General features: G+C 45.2%; 1 protein-coding gene across 1 annotated transcript; it reads left to right on the top strand.

Annotated features, from left to right (window-relative positions):
* The first annotated feature begins 336 nt into the window (after positions 1–336).
* Positions 337–3,579, top strand: FOXQ1 (forkhead box Q1). The gene has a single exon (XM_075585816.1). It carries the CDS (start codon positions 928–930, stop codon positions 2,254–2,256), a length of 1,329 nt encoding a protein of 442 aa, XP_075441931.1. The 5' UTR covers positions 337–927; the 3' UTR covers positions 2,257–3,579.
* The last annotated feature ends 18,112 nt before the right edge of the window (positions 3,580–21,691 follow it).

The raw sequence follows: 21,691 nt of genomic DNA on the forward strand, positions 1-21,691 counted from the left end.
CAAAAGGTTTCAGGTTTCCCCCACATGTAATGGCAATGTTCGTTTTATACTTGAGTCCAGTAAAACATACAACTAACCTATATATCTGGTGCTTCTCTGCCACCTACAAGTCAAACTGCACTTTACACCTGGAGACACCTGCTGCTCTGATCACTGGAATTACACTGAGCCAGGGGGAGGAGGGCGGCTGCATAGGGGAAAGGGGAGGTGTTTAACAAATGCATATGTGTAATGACACCCAAACAGATGTTTTAGGGTCATTAGGATAATGCTATGTTCTCATTATATCCAGACTACCTTTGCTGCCTCCTCCTTGGTGGCTTAGAGCCTGTGATTTGTTGGAGATAAAGTAGGTGAGTTGTGTGACTCCTCCCTCCCACTGATCTATTATAATGCACTGAAGCGATTGTAAGGAGGCAGAGCGAGTTAACAACAATAATAATAACAAGGGCAGCTGCTGGGGAAGCTTCAGGACCAGACTGAAGGGATCTGACATCCCTTGACAAGAAGACCTACCGACAAGCTACAGCTGTGGTTCCTGCTGCCACCCCCCGGTCCTCTCACCTTGTGCTGGGAGTATCAGGAATGTGGCAGCACTTTGCCAAAACTTCACCTGAACTCTGAGCGCAAAGCCTGCAACCCGCAGTGGCTGCCTGATCTCAGCAACTGCAGACAGGAGACCGCACTCACGTCTCAAAGCGAGATATTCAAAGAGCCAGCAAGACGCCCCTGTGCTCTGGGGAGCCATCAATGACACAGAGTGTGGCTGCCAGTGAATCACACTTAACGAACACAAGAGACACTGAACAGACCCAGGAGGTAGAGGGTGAAGTCCATGCTAGATTGCTAAAAACCCCTGCAGAAGAGAGGACCCTGCAGGTAGAGCTGCCAGAGGCTGCAGGAGGCACTTGAGCAGCACTATCCGGTATGAGTCTGGAGGTGTTTGCCCAGGCAGCCTACGAGGACAAGGTGTGCGCCAATGACCTGGAGGGCAGCCTGCCATCCCCTCTCTCAAGCCCGGAGGACGAGCTGGGCTCGGATGGAGACTTTGTAGCCAACAGCCCCCCTCCAGCCCTGTGCCCCAGGGACTCCGAAATGGACACGGACACCGGCAGCCTGGGAGGAGAGGAGGAAGATGAAGAAGTGGAGGGGGGAGTGACACCGGGGGTAGGAAGAGAAGTGGAAGGAGGAGAGGGGGCTGCAGGGTGCACCACCCTAGCGCCCGAGGGAAACAAAGCCAAGACTTACACCCGCCGCCCCAAGCCCCCTTACTCCTACATCGCACTGATAGCTATGGCCATCAGGGACTCTACCAGCGGGCGCCTGACCCTGGCGGAGATCAATGACTACCTGATGAAGAAGTTCCCCTTCTTCAGGGGGAGCTACACGGGCTGGAGGAACTCGGTGCGGCACAACCTGTCGCTCAATGACTGCTTCGTCAAGGTGCTGCGGGACCCCTCTCGGCCCTGGGGCAAGGACAACTACTGGATGCTGAACCCCAACAGCGAGTACACCTTTGCAGACGGGGTCTTCAGGCGCAGGAGAAAGAGGCTCAACAGAGCCACCAAATGCATGAAAGAGCAGGATCTGCCGGAACAGCAGCCGCATCACCCACTGATGCCCTCAGGGGCAGCAAGCGCCAGCACTGCTCCCTCAGCCAGTAGGCTGCTCATGGCACCTTCATCCCCACCATCCTCCTCCACAACCAGCTCCTCCAACACCAACCGGTCGGCCAAGCAGACCAGCTCAGGGACCAAGTTCTACAGCTCCTTTGCCATTGACAGCATCCTGAGCAGACCTTTTCAGAGGAGAGAGACCTTAGATGTGGACCCCAGATCACCTAGTGGAAGAATGCTGTGGCCATCAGGTGCCTTGCTGCACTCTCCCCCATCTGGCCCTTCTTACCCTCTTATGTCATACCCCCCAGCCGGTGCTCTGCCTCACCCATCCGCCCTCTTCCCTCTTAGCTCCCTTGGTAGTAATGCGGCATCCTTGCACTTACAACTCTACAGGTATTGCATGCCCGAAGCTCTGTTACTGCTAATGGATCCAAGGAGGGAGGGGCAACAGCTAGCTGCGGACCCCAGGGAGGATCAGCAGCAGCCCCGCCGTGCACCACCTCATCACTCCCAGCTCTTCCCACCCCCCTGCTCCATCAAGGCTTTCTCAGATCATCTGGGAAACCCTGAGCTGTTGTGCACCATGAGGACCCCTGGAACTTACCATCCCTTTCGGCCTGAGACGCTGCTAGCATGACAATGAAAGGAGATGGGGGTGTGGAACCAGGGGAATGGAAAGGTATGCTGGCTGTAGCATCCACTAAAATCTGCGTCATCTTTTTGTATTTATATGCCGCCTGCCCTTAATATTCATGCCTTTAGTAATAAAGAGTATCCCACTGGGACTGAAGGGGTGACATTAATAGGGCCAGTGTGTTTGGTTGCAATCAGTAAATATACCTCTTAGCTATCCCTGTGGTTCCAGATTCTGTAAAAGCAATAAGGGCCCATTAGTACAGTAGGGTTGCCATCAAGTAATATCCCAATGGGTTTACCTCCATCATTTATGCCTTGGTAAGGAATCACTTCCCTAGTTAATCCTTGTTTTGTAAGCAATGAAGCATTTAAGAATTGGGCTGTCATATGGTGATATATTACTGTCACCCAAGAGTGCCTCAGTGCTCCTTGAGATGATAACACCTATGGGTAGCCTAAGTCTTGAATACCCATTGCCCTAGTAATGTGATTGTAGCCCTTCAGAAGTGCCAAAGGTTTATTTAATGGTCCAGACCCCTCTAAGATATTAGTGTGGCTGGGCCACATACTCTGCACTGGTATATGTCTTAAAATGAGAGGTGTAAAAGGGACCTTCTTGCTGCACTTTTTTCTTCAATACAAATCTTAAATATATATATACGTTTATAGCTATAGTGATGCAATACAGGTTTTTAAAATAAAGTGCCTATGAAAAATGTTTTTTTGAAACACTAAACTTTTGTAATGAAATTTCTCTTGTTCCCAAAGCATCAAATGATCTTGACTTCAGCCATTTTTTTCCTGGTTGTCACATATTCCTTTCTTTTTTTTTGTGGTATATATTTCTTCTCTTTCTCTCTATCTTTCTTGACATGCCAAATCTTTTGTAAAGGGGATACGTGAGATGAATTAGGCAAATTACACGTGTTACATTGTGCCAAAATAGTGATAGTTACAGGTTCCCAGGTCATTTCTGCTGTAGACAGATGCATCGCTGTGCCAAAAATTGGCTAGAGCAAACATTTTGTGTCGTAAATTATTTATACTTTATTTTTTTCTTTTACACTTTTGTAAACAAAAATCGTTAATGACAGGTTACCACTTATTATTTGTGGTCCAATGAAATCTTAAACTGGTGGTATTCAAATTTAAGCTCGAATCGGGCTAAAATAGAGATTTATTACAGTTGTAACGTATTTGCAAAGGCCTAACCACTGCCACTGTTGAGCAGGTGATTTTTGTATTTGTGTTTTTATATGTATATTTTATTGAACTCAGGCATATGGCTTATTTTCAAATAAAAGTGTTCATTAAAAAAAAAAAAAAAACCCCAATCCTTTCTGTGTGTGACGCGTATGTTCAGCAGTTTGCTTTGTGATGGTTGAAGGGATTGCATAAAGTTCACAACATGAAAAGTATGTGATTTGCGTGAGAAATTATAAAAGCAGCTCGCTGTACAGGATGAAAGAAACAGATCTGGTTACACTAGAAGGCAAACTCCTCACCTTGCAAGAAACCACTGGGTGAAAGCTTGGCTGACAGTTCAATCATTGTGACTGTTTCTTATCTTCGCTCTAATGAAACCACAAATTGACTGTATAGTAGACTGAACACCCACATGTATGCCCTGATCATACACATATTGCTATACCCTGATTATAGGAACAAAGAGCTGCCATCTTCATTTTTGACAAACACATTACAATAACAGCTAACTAATGCACCCATATATGAATGATTATGTCATATTGACCATTTCCTCCTTGCTCAAAAGTTTAAAGCACTGCAGAGCAGCAAAGCAACCTAACTTCCACATGAAGAATAAATGAACAATTTCTCTGATGGGAGAATGGTTTTGTTACCCAGAAACCTGGAATCATGTAGCTTGAACTTTCCACATTAAGTACAAATATAAAATACAAGTAATACATAGTCCATTTTTAGGTTTTTTTGGTGTCTCTTTTTTCTCAGTTTTCAACCGAACACAGATCTGATTATTTACTAGCACATTAAAGATCATGGAAATATCTACTTCGTGCACAAATATCTTACTCAGCATACATATTATACTTATTAAGCAGTCCACGAGCTTTACTTTTTGATCCACAAAAATTATGGTTTAATCACATACTGCAGCAGATGTAGACTTGCATGCAAATCACATATAATAGTTGACTATTTCCTGTTAGTGGCCCAGTGCAATTGCTTATTAGCTGAAGATGCTCTAGAATACAGGTACATTATACATTATTATAAAGATCCATCAGTATTATGTGTGAAGAAACTGAAGACTAACACGGAATGATACAACAAGGCAAAACGCTAAGCAACAAACCGTTCACTACTGTAGGTGCTAAGTGCTACTCACCCGAAGAAAGGCCGTTTATGGCCTGAAACGTATTTTGCGATGCTCTCTCAAATCAATGGCATTGTGAAAAGGATGAATTGATCACCTACTTTTCTACTCCTTGCAAGCAAACTACAGGCCTTAAGTCTATATACATGAGGGCTGTTCTCCCTTAAAAGTTTTTTGTATCTTTTGAATCTTTTAAGGAAACTGGAGAAGCAGCATCAGTGAAGGGATTAGAATATTTTGATAAATATATCCTTTCCCCACATCCATTTATTATATTCACTAAACACTATTCTACATACAGGTAGAATGTATATACATGAGTAAACATTAGGCGTACTTTTTTCTAAAACCTATTTGTTTGTATATTATTAGAAAGGTAAATGTAGTTAGATTAAGATTAGGGCAGTATGATCTCATTGTAAACCAATACTTGGGTGCCTAATTCACTAAGAAAATGCTGCCTTCTGCAGAACGCGATTCTGCTTACTCTCTAAGGTAGAGTCGTAAATTCACTAATATCCCAAAATATTATAGACCTATTGCTATCTTTACAGCTGATAATCATTATTGGTCCACCTTTAATGTCCTTTATTCCACTCCAAAACTTTAAAGGGAAACCCCTAATAGGATACTCTCCTTTTTGCTATTGCTGGTAGTTAAATGTTGGTGCGAATAGGTCACACAATGAACATAGCAGACCAAAGAAGTGTCTGTGTTTTGGGGCCTTTTTTAACCTTTAAGGAAAAATATTTATATGGAGGGGAGGCAGGCAATGGGGAATTTCGGCCTATCGACCTCTTCGGCTCATGTAGAATATTCCCCATAATGTTTTCAGTTAAGGTAAATTATTTAAAAGTTTTTATATTAATTTAACTTTCTGTAGTCATGCTCCCACTATGAAATCACTCATCCGAAAAAACTGTATTTTGACATTTGTCATCTTTTACCACTTCACGGATTGAGTTATCCTTAGATAATTACCACATTACAATATGAATGTTTTCATGATCCCTAAAGTAGGCGTCACATAATTAATTTCCTGTCTGATCAGACTAAGCATTTCAAGGAATAAGTACAGTATGTGAAAAGAGAGGATAAACAAGTGACTGTTTACATTTACTATTTCAGGGAATTAATTATAAGGCTAGACACCGCCTCCTAAGATGCAAATCTTCCTTCCCAAAACCTGTTTCCTTCAAGCAAATCTGAACCAGTAATCATATCTGCCAGCATACACTGATTTCAACGAATTGCTGTCATGGAGGAGATTTCACTATATCTAGTTCTAGGATAAAGGTCTGAAATCAAATGGATAAACTCTCTGTTTTATTTTCATGAAGATACACACGTTTACTAAATGCTTTCGAACATCCTAAGGCCATTTCAACATAATGTGTGCCAAGGCTTAGCATCATTTACTAAATCTAGGCGTTAGTGATCTCAAGTGAAGTACTGTAGTTGGGTTACCATAACATAATGACATCACTAGAGGCAAGCCCATGATGCTAGTCTAACGACTACATCATAATACATTTCCAAAGAAATAAAAGAACAAGAATGGGATAGGAAATAGATAACACCATTAAGAAAACTGTTTAGAAAAATTATATTATGTTTTTTATATTTGTCACAGAGGAGACGAAACAAAGTAAAACCTTGCAAGGTATAGACAAGTTATATAAAAAAAAAACTTTCACTCAAAAGAAAAATACATTAATTAATGTAAAAATATATATATGAGCACTATTGGTCACACTAAGTAGTGATACACACCTATTATATATGTCTAGAAAGGCACACTTGGGAGCAGGTGACTTGGATATGTGACAAGGGTTAATACACACAGGTACATACCTGACTCAATTTTAATTCCAGAAGGGTTCCTCAAATGAGTAATAAAAAAAAAAAACCCGGGTGCAGCGAGGGTTTTTTTAAATTTTTTTTATTATTATTATTAACTGGTGCCCGGCCGCGCAGGGGGCCCAAGCTGCCGGGCCCCCCCTGACCCACGGGACCCGGGACGCCAGTGCCCTTTCTCCCCCCCTGTTGGTGGCCCTGATCTGCCAAGGGACATGCACAAGTTTTCCACATAGTCCTTTGCTATTTAGATGCTAACCGCTGAGTGGGCTCCTCGAAGTCTGGTGGGGCAAATGGTAGTCCAGACGACTTCCATTCATCCCAGGATGTGGGCACTTGAGCCCTTCCCTGTAACCCAAATGGTCTTCACACCTCAGGCATCCTCTGGTGGCTTTCAACTTCGATATCCTACAGACTTACTGGCACCAAACTTGGTAGCCTTGGTAGCCTGTCGGAACATTGGTTCTGAAAGTCCCAGATCATTTACCGTGCACAACAGTATATAGCATATTAAACAACTATTAATAAAATATCCTTGTACTATATCCTAAGTCTCTGGATATGGGGAATAGAATAGAAAGCCGCACTTTATTTTCTATTAGCCTTTATTCCCCACACACTATCTCATAGCTTGGACTGGACTTTAAGAGTCCCCTCACAACCTCATAATTATGGTTGGAGTGCCCATGAACCCCAATACAGGTTCTGGGCTTCCTGGGCAGTAACTGGGCTTCCCCCTTAACCTAGGGACCCCTCATAGTTACAGGAACACTTTACATCCCTTTGCCCCATTTACCTTTCTGGTCTGTGCTGAAGCAGGGAACCCTAGCGGTGAGTCACACAAGCGTTTTCAAGAGGAGACATTGCCGGGACAATGTGCCTACATGTATCCGAGAACCAAGCATGATTCTCGGGTACATTTTTAGGGGAGCCGACAACTCAGAACCCCAACTACCTAGACACATTCTGACAACAATTTCTCCACAAACCCCCCTTGAAACTCATACCATAGCAATCCCTGCTTGCTGGCATCCCTGGAAAGGCAAAAACATAAAAATTCTTTATTGTCGCACATTTACACAGTATGCATGTACAACTGTTGGACTCAAGAGCTAATGCTCTTGAACACCAATACATGGATCAGAGGTAACCAAATGGGCTTAAACCTTTATTGAGAGCCTCGTTACCCCCTCACCGTCACAGGCCTCCCCCAGGATCTTCCAGGTGCTGCTGTTCAAGCCTCTCTTCTCTTTGTTGCTCCAACAAATTTTGTTATTTCATCCTCCCATCGCCCCTTTTGGTATTGATATTATTGATATTTGATATTATGTTATTGGTATTTAATAAAGGTTATAATTTTATATGTTTTATTTTTTCACACTTTTCTGTGAGGTTGAGTGCATCACTGGGGGATTCTCCTGTTAATAATTCGAGAGATATGAACCACCCACCAGGCATATCATCCGGAAGCAAGGCAAAATAGGGAAGATCTGATGCAGTTGTCAGCAGAGGGAAAATCCCGCAAGAGGCGGAGAGGCGTGCTGAGCTGTCAGCTTTCTGAGGTTCTCTATGAGAAAGCAGGGGCGAAAAAACTGTGACGTCAGCCCAATGCAACGTTTTGCTGGTAAAGCTTCGTCAGGGGTGTGACTGGACGGACCCAACAACCATAGGTTGCGTTACGTCCTCTCATCAAGGAATGGAAGACCAAAAGGAGCAAAAAGGAAAGGCATGTCAAAAACACAATAAAAATAGATAAACCAGAACAGCACTTTAAAAAAAAGAGGGTGGGGAAGGGGAAGGGGGAAAAGAATAATTAACAATTATGTAAAAGTGACATCCCCTGCTTAAGGATACATACTCAGACCGTAAATGAAGGAGGAAAGTTCAGATCTTCATTCAGACCTCTGGGTGTAACACTATTGAGCTTGAAAATCCACCTTGCTTCATGTCCCAAGAGTTCTGATTCTAGATTGCCGCCCCCACTGCCTGGTGACACTTTTTCAATGCCCCTTATTTTGAGGCCAGGAGTCAACACTCCATGTGCAGTGAGAAAGTGTCTAGCTATGCTTGTAAACTGTTTGTTTTTGAATAGGACTTTGGAGGCATTTCTGATGTTCCATGCATGCTCCAAAGTACGCTTCCTGAGTTCTCTCGATGTCACACCAACTTATAGGACGTTATATGGACAGGTAAGTACATAACTAACCCCAGACGTAAGATAGTTGAAAAAATCTTTCACATAATATTCTTTCTTATTGTCACTGTTAAAAAAAACTTTTTACAGGAGAGTTGAATTGGCAGCATTTGAATGTGCCGCATGGTTATGAACCCACAGTTTTACTTTTAAATGTCATTTTATTGTTAAAGTGACTGTGTACGAGTTGGTCCCTGAGATTAGGTGATTTCTTAGCAGTCATCAGAATTTGTGAGCCAATGGGCGGAGTCAAATCATTACCGCTGAGAAGAACTCCTCAGTGTTTCTGAAGGATGAATCAAATTTCATTCCCGTTATCATTAAACCTAGATATACTGTAAACCTGACTTGTGTGGGGGGAGCTCCTATCCCTACATATTTTTTCTTGGGGACTAAACGACTGTTGATGTCACTTTTGTAAACTCGATTGTATGCTTGCCTGAAACATCTTTTACTGTATCCTCCTAATAAACATGCTTTCATGTTCCTTGGCTCTCATTTGAAAATGTTTGGCAGTTGAACAGTTTCTTTTAAGCTGATACAACTGGCCCACTGGGATCCCTCTTTTGAGGGACACAGGATGACAGCTGTTATAATTAAAAAGGCTGTCAGTGGTTGTACTTTTATGGAAGACATCTGTCTCAATTCTCACATCTGCGGATCCTTGAATAAATAGATGTAAAAAAGGTATTGAGACTGCAGAAATATCAAAGATGAGTTTAATATTTAAATCCTTTTTATTGAGGAGTGAAATAAAGTGTTTATACTGTATCTATTGATGTCCCCATTACAAAGTAAGAAGACATCATCGAGGTACCTGAGCCATAGTATATTCTAGCATATCTTCTATGAAAACAAACTCCCATTCACACCAACCTATAAATAAATTGGCATGTTTAACATAACATGTGTTATTTGATTCTGAATTCTGCCTGCCCATCCTTATGATCAATATTAGAGTATAAAGATTCCACATCACATGTGACTAGACATGTCCCTTTCTGAACAAATATATCTTATATTTTCAAGAGGATGTCAGAAGTGTCTCTAATGAAAGATGGAAGGCTCTCCACACAGGTGGCTTCAGAAAAGCGTCAACAAAAATGCTAATATGTTCACATAAACTCCAAATCCCGGAAACAATCGGACGCCCAGGGGACTAGAGAGATCCTTGAGAACTTTGGGTAGCAGGTACAGGGTGGGTATCTTAAGATGCGGAGTCAACAGGAATTGATGTTATTTTTTTGTTCATAATACCATCTTTAAAGGCATCGGTAATGATGATTACCTATTTTTTGTAAACCGTAGTGAAATCAGAATTGAGTCTTTTGTAATTCAGAGGAGGTGAGAGTTGTCTATTGGCCTCTTTGAGATACATATTCGTAGGCCATAACACTATATTCCCACCTTTGTCAGATGGATTGAATTTCACATCGTTCAACTACTTAAGTTGTTTATGAGCGAGGCGTTCGTCACGTAAAAGTTTGTTAGTAAGTAGTTTGGAATGTGGAAGTTGTACAATATCTCTTCTCACTAATTGTAAAAAGAATGTCAACAGCCGGCCTTGTTTGAAAATGAGATGTGAAGGTAGACTTAGGTTTAAAGATACTTGGTGTAGACTCCACATCATCTGGTCCCTCGTTGTCCTCCAGCAGTGATATAATTTGGATAGTGGTAGAATTTGCAGAATGTAAAAATGAATTCTTCAAAATGAATCCAGATAGAAAATTGACATGGAATGATACCAATGGAATCGAGAATTAAATATACTATATTCTTGCTAACAAGAAATACGTGATGGAAGACTGCAAAAATCAGTGGAGTAGGATTCATCATTAACAAGAGATGGACAAACAACATAGTTGAGCACGAAAGCTCATCGGAAAGAGCAGCCAGAATTTTCATTCAGATGACAAAGAGATACAAGCTTCAAATAATCCAAGTGTATGCCCCAACATCAAGTCACACAGGCAATGAAGTGGAAGACTTCTACCATGAAATCAACCAACTTAACAACAAACTAAATTGTCACCTGAAGATCGTTATGGCAGATTTCAATGTAAAGATTGGTGCCCAGCAGCAAGGCGAAGCATGAGTTGGTAAGTATGGTTAAGATAACAAAAATGAACATAGCCAGAGATAAGTAAAGCCGAATGGAAAATGTATGTGCCTGTCAAGACTTCAGGTGCCGGTACGACCTCAGTGACTGGAACAGCAGGGGGCAGGCAAGGTGTAGTCTGGATCACGGTAAGGGTCCAGGGCAGGTGACAAGAATCATAGTCAGAGTCACAAGCAGGAGTCTAAGGCAGGCTGTAAGAATCGTATTCGGGGTCACAGGCAAGGGTCGGCAGCAGAGAATCCACAGGGACAAAGGAAAGGGGAAGGAAAAGACGGGGACAAGCCTAGTTGCAGCCCAGGGCCTTTATTGAAAAGGACAAATACAGGTACAGGTTCAGACAGACGTCAGGGAACACAAAGCAAAGGCAAAGAGGAACAGAAAACAGGAAACTATAAAGGCAGGCAGAGACAGAATACAGGAGAACCCAAGAGGAGTCAGACAGAGGAAAACCCAGAGCAGACAGAAACAGCAGCACACCTGGTGGACAGACAAAGGAACTGTGGCTGAGATCAGGACATCCAGGAAGACCCTGAAAGTGCCCTTCATTGCACAGTCACAATGATTAATCATTTTCCTATTATCACCACCTTTACCACAGTCTCAAACACCATGCGTAAAGCTACTGTAAGGTCCGCCCGCTCGCAGCCCTTACCTGCCGTGGCTCTCATTCCCAGCAGAGGCTCACGCACGCCCGTACCTCCCCTCTGAGACGTGCGCAAACTCAGGTCACAGACCCCCACTGCTTCCAGAACAGCGGAGGTGCACGCACGCATGCGCCACGACAGACCTCCGCGGGTACCGGCGAATCAGCAGAGCAGCGCTAACACCACTGCACGTCCACATCGAGGCCGCACATCGCAGGCACGAGCATGCATTCTCACTCATGATCCCAGCAATTGCTCTGATGCCTGCACACCTGCCCTGCTCTCTGCCTCCTCCTACCAGCGCTCGATTTACCTCTGACCTCACTGCTGGGTAAGGCCTCCCATTGGCTCCCTCTAGAATTTAGTCTCAATCAGCCCTAGGCTGATTGCTGAACATACTCTGTGTTTGCCGGGCTTGCTACAAGCTGCCTTGCTTTGTTCTCTTGTCCCTTGTATCCTGACCTCCAGCTTTGTATCGGACTCCTGACCTCTGCATCCTTTGACCTCGGTTCGTCTACTGGACTCCTACTCTCTCCTATCCTCGACCTCAGCTTTGGACTTTGACTACTCTCCTTTCTCCAATCCTTACTACGGCAAGTACCTCTACGATCGTACACTCTCCTGCCCTGACCCGGCTAACCCACGACTACAAGCTGTGCAACCCGGACACGGCTTCGCGGCCTAGGTTGGTGTTTTCACATCCCCACCTCAGCCTCGCGGTCCGGCCATGGTTTTTGGTGAGCACCCGTGACAGCTACCTGAAACAACTGCAAATTGTAGTGGCTGACTTTAACCTACTAGCTAATTTACAAGATAAGCCTGTGATTTGTAATTGACGGAGTAATTGCATATACTCTGAAGCAGAAGTTCGCATTATTAGCAGCTGAAAACTACCATTCGAGACAACGGGAGTTTTCAGCCAATTATGCTGTGAACTGCCACTTAGGAATATATTGAATGTGGCCCAAATATTTTCTTTAAAAAAAAGATGTATGTGAGAAATCCATGGACATAAATCCATCAAACAAACTGGTTTGCCTTTCTGGTTAAGGTCAATGACACTTATCATACAAAAGCTAGTTTGTCATTTACATAACTATTTGCCCCTTTGGGTTATATTACATGGGAAAAGAAGAAAGAATATTTAGAGAATACATTGCCCAACACTCATCCATATATTTAATTCCTCCCTGTCCACTGGCATTTTCCCCTCCTCCTTTAAGTATGCAATGGTCACACCTATTCTCAAAAAGACCCTAGCCCCTAAGTGCCTTACTACTAGAACATCTTGTGTTCTACCGTTTGATCAACCATCTTCATTCCAATGCCCTCCTGTACCCCTTATAATCTAGGTTTCATACAGCTCACTCAACAGAGACTGTGCTCACTAAAGAAGCCAATGATCTACATGAACGAAAATACCATGGTCATTTTCCCTACTAATCCTGCTCGATCTATCTGCTGCCTTCGATACTGTTGATCACCCACTTCTCCTTCATATTCTTAACTCCCTTAGTATTCGCAATAAAGCTCTATCCTGGTTATCATCATACCTCTCCCATCACACATTTTCGGTCTCTATTGCTAACCTGTCATCGTCTTCTGTTGTTCTGTCTGTTTGGTGCACCTCAAAGCTCTGTTCTGGAACCTCTCCTTATTTCTCTCTACACACTATCACTTGGTGACCTCATCAACTCTGTGGCCTTCAATATCATCTCTATGCAGATGATACCCAGATATTCTATTCCCCCCTACCCTCAAACCTGCAATCCAGTCCCAGTCTCTGATTGCCTCCTGACTAAATTCTCGCTACCGTAAACATAATATGGCTAAAATTGAGCTCCTCATATTTCCCCCTAAACTTGTCTCAATATCCCATTTTTCAATCACTGTAAATGGTTCTACCATCTATCCTGTCTCTAAAGCATGTTGTCTAGGAGTGACATTTGACTCCTCCCTTTCCCTTTCATTCACATTAATGCATGGCTAAAATTTGTCGCTTCTTCCTCTGTCATATTACCAAGATTCACCCTTTCCTGTCATGTGACTGATAAAACTCCCCTGCATGCCATTATCCTCCCCGTCTGCATTATTGTAACATACTGCTAACAGGCCTACCTGCTTCACAGCTTTCTCCTATACAATCTATCCAAAATTCTGCTGCTTGAATACGTTCACTTTCTCCTTAAACAGTCTCTGCTCATCTCCTCCTTAAATCCCCCTCCTGGCTTTCCATAAACTTTTGAGTCACCCACAAAGTTCTCCTCTTTACCTGCAAGACTGGCTCCTCCCTACATATCAGCTCTGATCTCTCGCAATTCCCCTGCTCATCTCCTGCGTTCTACCCATAACTGTCTCCTTTCCACCCCTTTCACCTCTACTGCGCTCTCTCGCCTAAAACCTTTGCCTCACTGCCCCTACCTGTGGAACTTGATCACACTTAATATACACATAGCACCCTCTCTCCCACCATTAAGACTAACATTAAAACCCACCTCTCAAATGGAGTTCTCCAATTGCCTAGACCCATGGCTACTGTCCCACACCCACATTCACTCTTACCAATGACCGCTATCTACTGCACTTATTCCCTCACCTGCTGTCTCTAAGTCTCCCATTATTCCACTTAGATTATAAGATCACCTGGGCAGTTATTTATTTTCCTATTGCTTGATCTTATTTATTTATTGCACTTATTGTACTATAATTCTCTGTACTGTATTGTTTGTCTTGTAAAGCGCTAAGTATAGCTGTGGATGCTATACAAATAAAGATATAATGTAAATACATACATACAACACTGAGCAGCGACCTGGGCGACGTTCAAAGAACAAGACAGTGAGTAGCCTCTTGCACTACATTTCTTTTAGGCTGCGGCCAGGCAGGGAGCGGGGGCGCTGGCGCTCGTGCACTGCGTCATGCTCGACCGGGCGATTCGTGGCTGGCTAGGTGCATGCGCAGGGGGGGCGTGTTGGGGGGCGCGGCGAAGACGTCACAGAGCTGGTTCGTCCTCATTGGGTGAACCACTCATGTGATGCGCTCGCAACAAATTCAAATTTGCTTGGTTGGCAAGCAGGTAAGAGCCGCGCATGCTCAGGCGCTTGTTCACGCTGGCCACACACTTTGCCACAATGTGTTTCATCACGGCTAGAGTGAGCGCGCCCGCCTGCTCAGCACCACCCTGGCCGAGGCCTTAGGCTGCGGTCCCAGTCACTGCTACAGCGCACACCTCGGTGTGCGCTGTGTGTGTAAGCACCGCCCCTCAATGGGGCTGGACCCAGTACTCACCTTCCTGTTGAAGGTGCAGCCGCGCTGTACTCGCAGTTTTTTTTAACTCAATGGAATTGAGTTCAGAACTGGCGACGGAGGCGTGGCCACGCCCCCGCCAGCGGTTCACCCAATGAGGGCGAACCAGCCGCGTATGGTCATGACCACGCCCCCGCAAAACCCCGACCACGCACCCTCCCGTCGCAATCTCCCTCTCTCCCTAAAGACCGCAGATCGCAGGTAGCGCTGTGCACGCGCCATCCCCCCCCCCCCCCCCCGCCGGGTGCGCGTGTCACAGTGATTACTGGGACCGCAGCCTTAGTCTGGCCACCAACTCCCAAAACTACAATATACTGTATGACTAAGCACTACAGCTCAAAGAGATGGGAATAGATCTAATATCCTTCTGCATTGTAAAGCTCAGTGAGTTTATTTTTTTAACACCGTAGCCTCCCAAGACTTGAAAACTAATTTATTGAAAACTAATATTGACTTTACCGCTAGAAGTCAATAAGCCCTAGTCTTCTGACTCTGCTCATTATTCACAGCCATATCTATTTACTGCAGTCCTGTGTTTAGCCCAATGGTGATGTTCTCAATATAGGTGTCCGTGTCCAGGGCCGTATCTATAGCCTGGGCAGCCTGGGAAAAGCAAGTTGGGGGGCCCATTCTCTCCTCCTCCCCCATAGAGACAGGCGGGGGAGATGGTATGAGGCGGCCGGGCCCCCAGTATTAAAGGAAAAGCAATGGTACCCTGAAGTAGATGCTTTGTGCGTTTATAGAGGCGGAGGGGAAAGACTGGAAAATTCACCTGTAGCACTTGCTGTTTGCATACCGAGAGGTACTGCAAGAATCTACAGGCTTTTCTCCCTTTGAAATGGAAACAAAAAGAAAACAGCGCACAACGCCAAATATTGAAGTAAGTAATAGAATGTATTACAATATTAAAGGGGTAATAAATCTGCGTACATCAGATAGAAATAACATGTGCATTTAGTGCATATCACACTGGTTACCACTCTGTAGCTGTAAAACAGGACGGTCTGGCACTCAGCTGTCTCTGCAGGAGCCTCTATGATGGTTCTGGGGCATGGGATCCTTCATGCACTCCTCACACAGCAGGACGCTGCTCACAAGGGGATTCCTTTCAAGCAGCCTGGTAATACTGCAGATTCAGACACTTAGTGGGACCGCTCCTCAACCGGTGATATACTGCCTCCAGGGGAATTCCCCTACAGTCCCCCGTCTCTCCTGAGTAGATTCGCTGCTTTTCCCAGCTGCTATGATCTTAGGGCAGTCCAGAGCTGTTGGAATTGCTCTGCAAACACTTCCGCAACTGCAGGGGCTTACACAGCGTGCCACGATGCCGCTCCGTGGTGTAGCGGAGTGACGTCACAGTTCTCGTGGCAATGGAGGAATCAATAGGGAGGAAGAAGGAGAGTCCCTTACAGTCTCTTACCGGCGCAGAAATCGCTCAGTTAGCACGGTGGCAGCCAATATAAGCTGATGGTGATACAGATCCAAAGGATGAATATAGGCAAAATTATGGCATTAATACATCCAACATGTTTCGTAGATCTAACTACTTCTTCAGGGAATGCCATAATTTTGCCTATATTCATCCTTTGGATCTGTATCACCATCAGCTTATTGATTCCTCCATTGCCACGAGAACTGTGACGTCACTCCGCTACACCACGGAGCGGCATCGTGGCACGCTGTGTAAGCCCCTGCAGTTGCGGAAGTGTTTGCAGAGCAATTCCAACAGCTCTGGACTGCCCTAAGATCATAGCAGCTGGGAAAAGCAGCGAATCTACACAGGAGAGACGGGGGACTGTAGGGGAATTCCCCTGGAGGCAGTATATCACCGGTTGAGGAGCGGTCCCACTAAGTGTCTGAATCTGCAGTATTACCAGGCTGCTTGAAAGGAATCCCCTTGTGAGCAGCGTCCTGCTGTGTGAGGAGTGCATGAAGGATCCCATGCCCCAGAACCATCATAGAGGCTCCTGCAGAGACAGCTGAGTGCCAGACCGTCCTGTTTTACAGCTACAGAGTGGTAACCAGTGTGATATGCACTAAATGCACATGTTATTTCTATCTGATGTACGCAGATTTATTACCCCTTTAATATTGTAATACATTCTATTACTTACTTCACTATTTGGCATTGTGCGCTGTTTTCTTTTTGTTTCCATTTCTTAGAGTGTGTGGGGTGCTGAGCCACCCCTAATGTTTATAGCAGCAGACGCCCATATCAACCACACGGTTATGTTATAATTTAATTATTTAATCACTTATTCACTGTGATATTGTGGTTTACTTTATTTATATATGGTTTAGTCACTGCACTGTATTCAATTATAATAAGGAGATAGATAGTAGCGCACAGTTTATTTCTGTTTTTCGCCCTTTGAGCTGCTATGTGGTCGCAGGGTACGGGGACCACTTGACCTATTCCATGAGGGATGGGAAGAGGAGATCACCAATACTGATGCTTCTGTGCTTCAGTATGTGGTAGATCTCAGAGACCGGCTAGAGATGCTCATTGGGTTGGCACAGAACAACCTTAGGGATGCTCAGACCAAGCAGAAGGCTTGGTATGATCAGAATGCCCGTAGCAGAACATTCATCCCAGGTCAGCAAGTACTTGTAAGGAAACCCATTCAGGAAAACAAATTAATGGCTGCCTGGTCTGGACCGTACACGGTTCTCAGAAAGAAGAATGAGTACAACTATGTTGTACAGTTAGATGGTGAAACAGGCAGAACTAGGACCTATCAAATTAATATGCTCAAAGAGTACTTTTCACCAAGTGTGCTGTCTATCTGTAGCCCACTGATGGGGGATCCAGCGAGCAGTGCTCTGCCGAACCTCTTAGGGGAGGCTAGGCAGGAGGGCACAGTGGAGCAGGTTGAGATAGGGTCCCAGTTAAGTAGTCAGCAGAAAGCAGAAGCCAGGGCTATATTAGTATAGGGTTCTGTTCACGGACAAGCCGGGCAGAACACATATTACAGATCATCCAGTACTCACAGGTGATCTGTGACCTCTGCATAAGCATGGCTACCAGGTATCAGCAGAGGTGAAGGACAGTATAGAGAGGGAAGTAGAGGAGATGCTGGCCCTAGGGGTAATAGTACCATCCCTGAGCCCTTGGTACCTAAGATGGACAGGACCACCCGCTTCTGTGTGAACTACCGGCAGCTCAATGCAGGGACGGTGTCTGATGCTTATACAATTCCCCGCATGGATGAGCTGCTAGATGAGCTCATGGGGCAAAGTATCTGACGACCATGGATATAAGTAAAGGTTACTGGCAGATCCCCCTGACCCAGGAGGCTAGAGAGAAGTCTGCATTCATTACTCCAAGTGGCCTTTATGAATTTTTAGTGATGCCATTCTGGATGAAGAATGCCCCGGCTAACTTCCAATGACCTGGTCAATAAGTTGCTGGAAGGGATACAAAGTTTTGCAAGGTCATACCTTGACGACAATGCTGTATTTAGTCATTCATGAGACTCACATCTAGTGCATGTAGCTGTGAGGATCCTGGCGCCGGACGGTCCCAGATGCACTCCCGCACACATGCGCACGGCACTTCTGCCTTGTCCTGCGCCCGCTGCTGAAACCCCGGACTCGCGCGGCCTCATGCACGTCCTCGCGCGCCTCTCACGCACATTCGGCCCGTGTCCTTACCAAGCGGCGTCCTCGGCTCTCGCCGCATGCAGGCACACACCTCCCTACGCCGCAGCGGTAGTCCCCGCCTCCGGATCGCGTCACATGTCATCTGCGTGCAGCAAACACGCAATGCTCCCGAGCTCCGTGGCAACTTTCACATGTCTCCTGCACCTAGCCAATCACAGTCTCCACTGAGATACTCCCCTGTTCCACCCCGCTCCCCCATGGGATTGGACCATTCTACCTTTATATGTTCAGCTCCGCCACTGGCACTTTGGCTGAAAATAGATTCCTTTTCCCTGTGCTTACCTCTCCTGTCTTCTAGTTATTATGCTTTGCCTCGTTTTGATCTCCTGTGTACCGACCCGACTACCGCTTCTCTGGAATACTGACTTCGGCTATCATCAACCCTCCGCTACTCTCCAACACTGAACTCGGCTCTCGGAACTCGACCACTCTACCTTCTCCAGCGCAGACCTCGCTACTAGTACCCTCTATGTTCCGGATTCCTCCTACCCAATCCTTGGCAAGTATTATGACGACTCTATCCTCTCCACTCCAGACCCGGCTATATCGACTATCCATACTCCAGACCGGACCCCGTGCCTGTCGGTGGCGTTATATCCATTCCCACCTCAGTACTGAGGGTCTCGTCTTGTTTGTGGTGAGCACAGCGTGACAGTAGCAGCGGTGCTACCCAGAATTAGGGAAGTAGGGCTTACATTGAAACCCACCAAGTGCTTAGTCGGCATGGCAGAGGTATTGTACCTAGAGCACAGGATTGGCGGAGGGCATCTTAAACCTGAGCCAGCTATGGTTGAGGCACTCGTGCAGTGGCCCATTCCCAAGACTAAAAAGCAGGTTATGGCTTTTCTGTTCACGTGATCAGAGCACAATGCCCTGTGTTGGCTATAATGGTTGTCTATGGAAAATGCCAAACTTCTGCCCTGCAAGAATTTGACTTTACCATCCAGCACAAGAAGGGCAGCGAGCATGGCAATGCAGATGGACTATCCCACCAGGACAGTCCAAGTGAGCCTGTAACCTCAAGAGGTGTCCGGCCCGTCAAACCGCCAGACGAGGCGGTTGTAACAGCGCTTACACTTTGAGGTGGGGAGGTGTGACAGTGAGGGGGTACCCAGGCCAATAATAAAAGTATTATGCCTGGCTGGGTGCCTCTGAGCCATATTGGGGAGTTTGAAGTGTCAGCTCTGCAACCCAGTTATGGCATGTGCACTGTATTTCAATAAAGATGTATGTGTGTGGTTTACTGGTCCAGGAGTGTCAACCAGAGGAGATTCACAGGGCATGAGTTTCAGGAATGATTTTACGGTAAAATCTTGTCAGGGTGTGTTTGGGTAGAAGGGGGCCAGACTTGCTGGTTATCCCGAAACATGTACCCAGGAATCCTACCAGATCCCTAGAGACATTAAGACACAGACCACCGGATAAAATCCTCCCTAGAAAGCAGTTACAGTAGCGGTTCAGTGCCAGATCTCCCTGCTTCAGCACTGACCAGAACAGTAAGACCGGGCAGGGGAAAATCACATTCTAGGGTCCCCCCGGGATATGCCCAAACCCCCAGAACCCAGTGTAGGGGTTCGGTGTCTCTCACACCAGGTATAAGGTGGCGGGAGTAAAAATGTTTTTAAGTTCAGCGCTTGAGAAATAAAAGCGGCTGCATGCTAACTTTTGTTAGAAAGCTCCTAGCGCTCTGAAACTTGCTGTGCACATAGTTCAGATAGGAACATGTAAAACGACCATAGCATAATTTTTATAACTTTTTATAAAAATTGATGAATGAAAGTCCCCCTCAAATAGTTTATTAAATATGATAGGCACATTTGGGCAACTTGCACCGCAGACTGAGGACAATTCCAAGCCGTTTCGCAAGTAACTCCTGCTCCTGGGAAAGTGCTACTATAGATTTTGTTTTTCACGATTTCGTTCTGGAAACCAATTATTTCGTTTGCCCTCGTCCCAGTAAGTGTATTTTGAGTGTAATTGTGAAACATTATGTGTATGTTAATTTGTGGAATAAATTACAATTTATTTTATCTCCTGGCTTTGCACAAGCATATGATCCCGGTATTAAAAGGTGTTAAAAGACCTGGTCTCCCGTGACATACATGTCCTGCTGTTAGTTTCTTCATGAGACTGGTTAGAAATTATGTTAAATAGGGGACTTCCGGTGACGTCACTCGGCATGGTCGGGTAAAAGAGTAGCTCCCGAGACCTGCAAGCTAATCTATAATAATAAACGCACTTCCCCCCAAAATTAACAGACTCTGAGAGGTTCCCCCGAGAGGACAAACCAAGAGACAATGTGCAGAGTAAAAAAAACGGGCAATCAAGAAGTCACAAAATACTTTTCGCCGTCTCAACGGCCTGCTGAAAGCACAATGGATCCCCAGGATGGCGCCGGACCACGAGGCCCAGCGGCACAATCGGGGGAAAAAAGCCAGCCGAAGGAGAACCCTCCGACAAGCCCTGAACACCCTATAACCCGCTCATACCTGGAGCAGCTGCTCACGACCATGTCTTCCACGCTTCAAGCCTCCTTTCAGACGGAGCTTAGAACAGCGGTTGTTTGCCTTCCTCTGGATCAATAAGTAAGTATAGATATAGGAAAAAGTATCTGTTGTCTAAATTTAGCATAGGTTGAACTTGATGGACCTACGTCTTTTTTCAACCTCATCTACTATGTAACTATGTAACTATATAAGGCAGGAAATCTCAGGGTTAAGTGAAAAACCAACCACCCTAGAAAACAAACTCGCCGATTCCCTACAACAGAAGCAGAAGAAGAGATAACCTGCCTAGGAGAGGCGATCTCCCTACTCAAAGAAGGAATGGAGGAGAAGGAGAATCAGGACCGGCGCCAGAACATACGCGTCCGGAATGTCCCTGAATCTATTCTCCAAGACCACCTGCGCCCCTACCTTCTGAGTCTCTTTACTTCAGTCTGCGGGGAACTAGAAGAAAGAGAACTCAAGATAGACCGGGCTCATCGGGCCCTGGGACCTAAATCTGATGATCCCAACCGGAGAAGGGACATCATTAAAAGATAAAATACTACTGTAGGTATATAGATGACATATTCTTCCTATGGGAAGGTACATCCATTGAACTCATTCAGTTCTTTAATTAACTAGATCAACTACAGACTCCAATTCGCTTCACTAAAACGTGGTGACAAACAGATTTCCTTCCTGGATGTCTTATTATCATATGAAGAGGGTACACTACACAGTGATTTATATCGAAAACCCATGACAGAAATGCCACATTGATTGGCACTAGCTTCCATCCTGAAGCATTAAA

The sequence above is a fragment of the Ascaphus truei genome, chromosome 2 (assembly GCF_040206685.1).
Source record: "Ascaphus truei isolate aAscTru1 chromosome 2, aAscTru1.hap1, whole genome shotgun sequence".
NCBI classification, from domain to species: Eukaryota; Metazoa; Chordata; class Amphibia; order Anura; family Ascaphidae; genus Ascaphus; species Ascaphus truei.

What these genes read in the sequence shown, in the direction of transcription:
- FOXQ1 (XM_075585816.1), top strand. Translation starts at nt 928, where the DNA reads ATGAGTCTGGAGGTGTTTGCCCAGGCAGCCTACGAGGACAAGGTGTGC.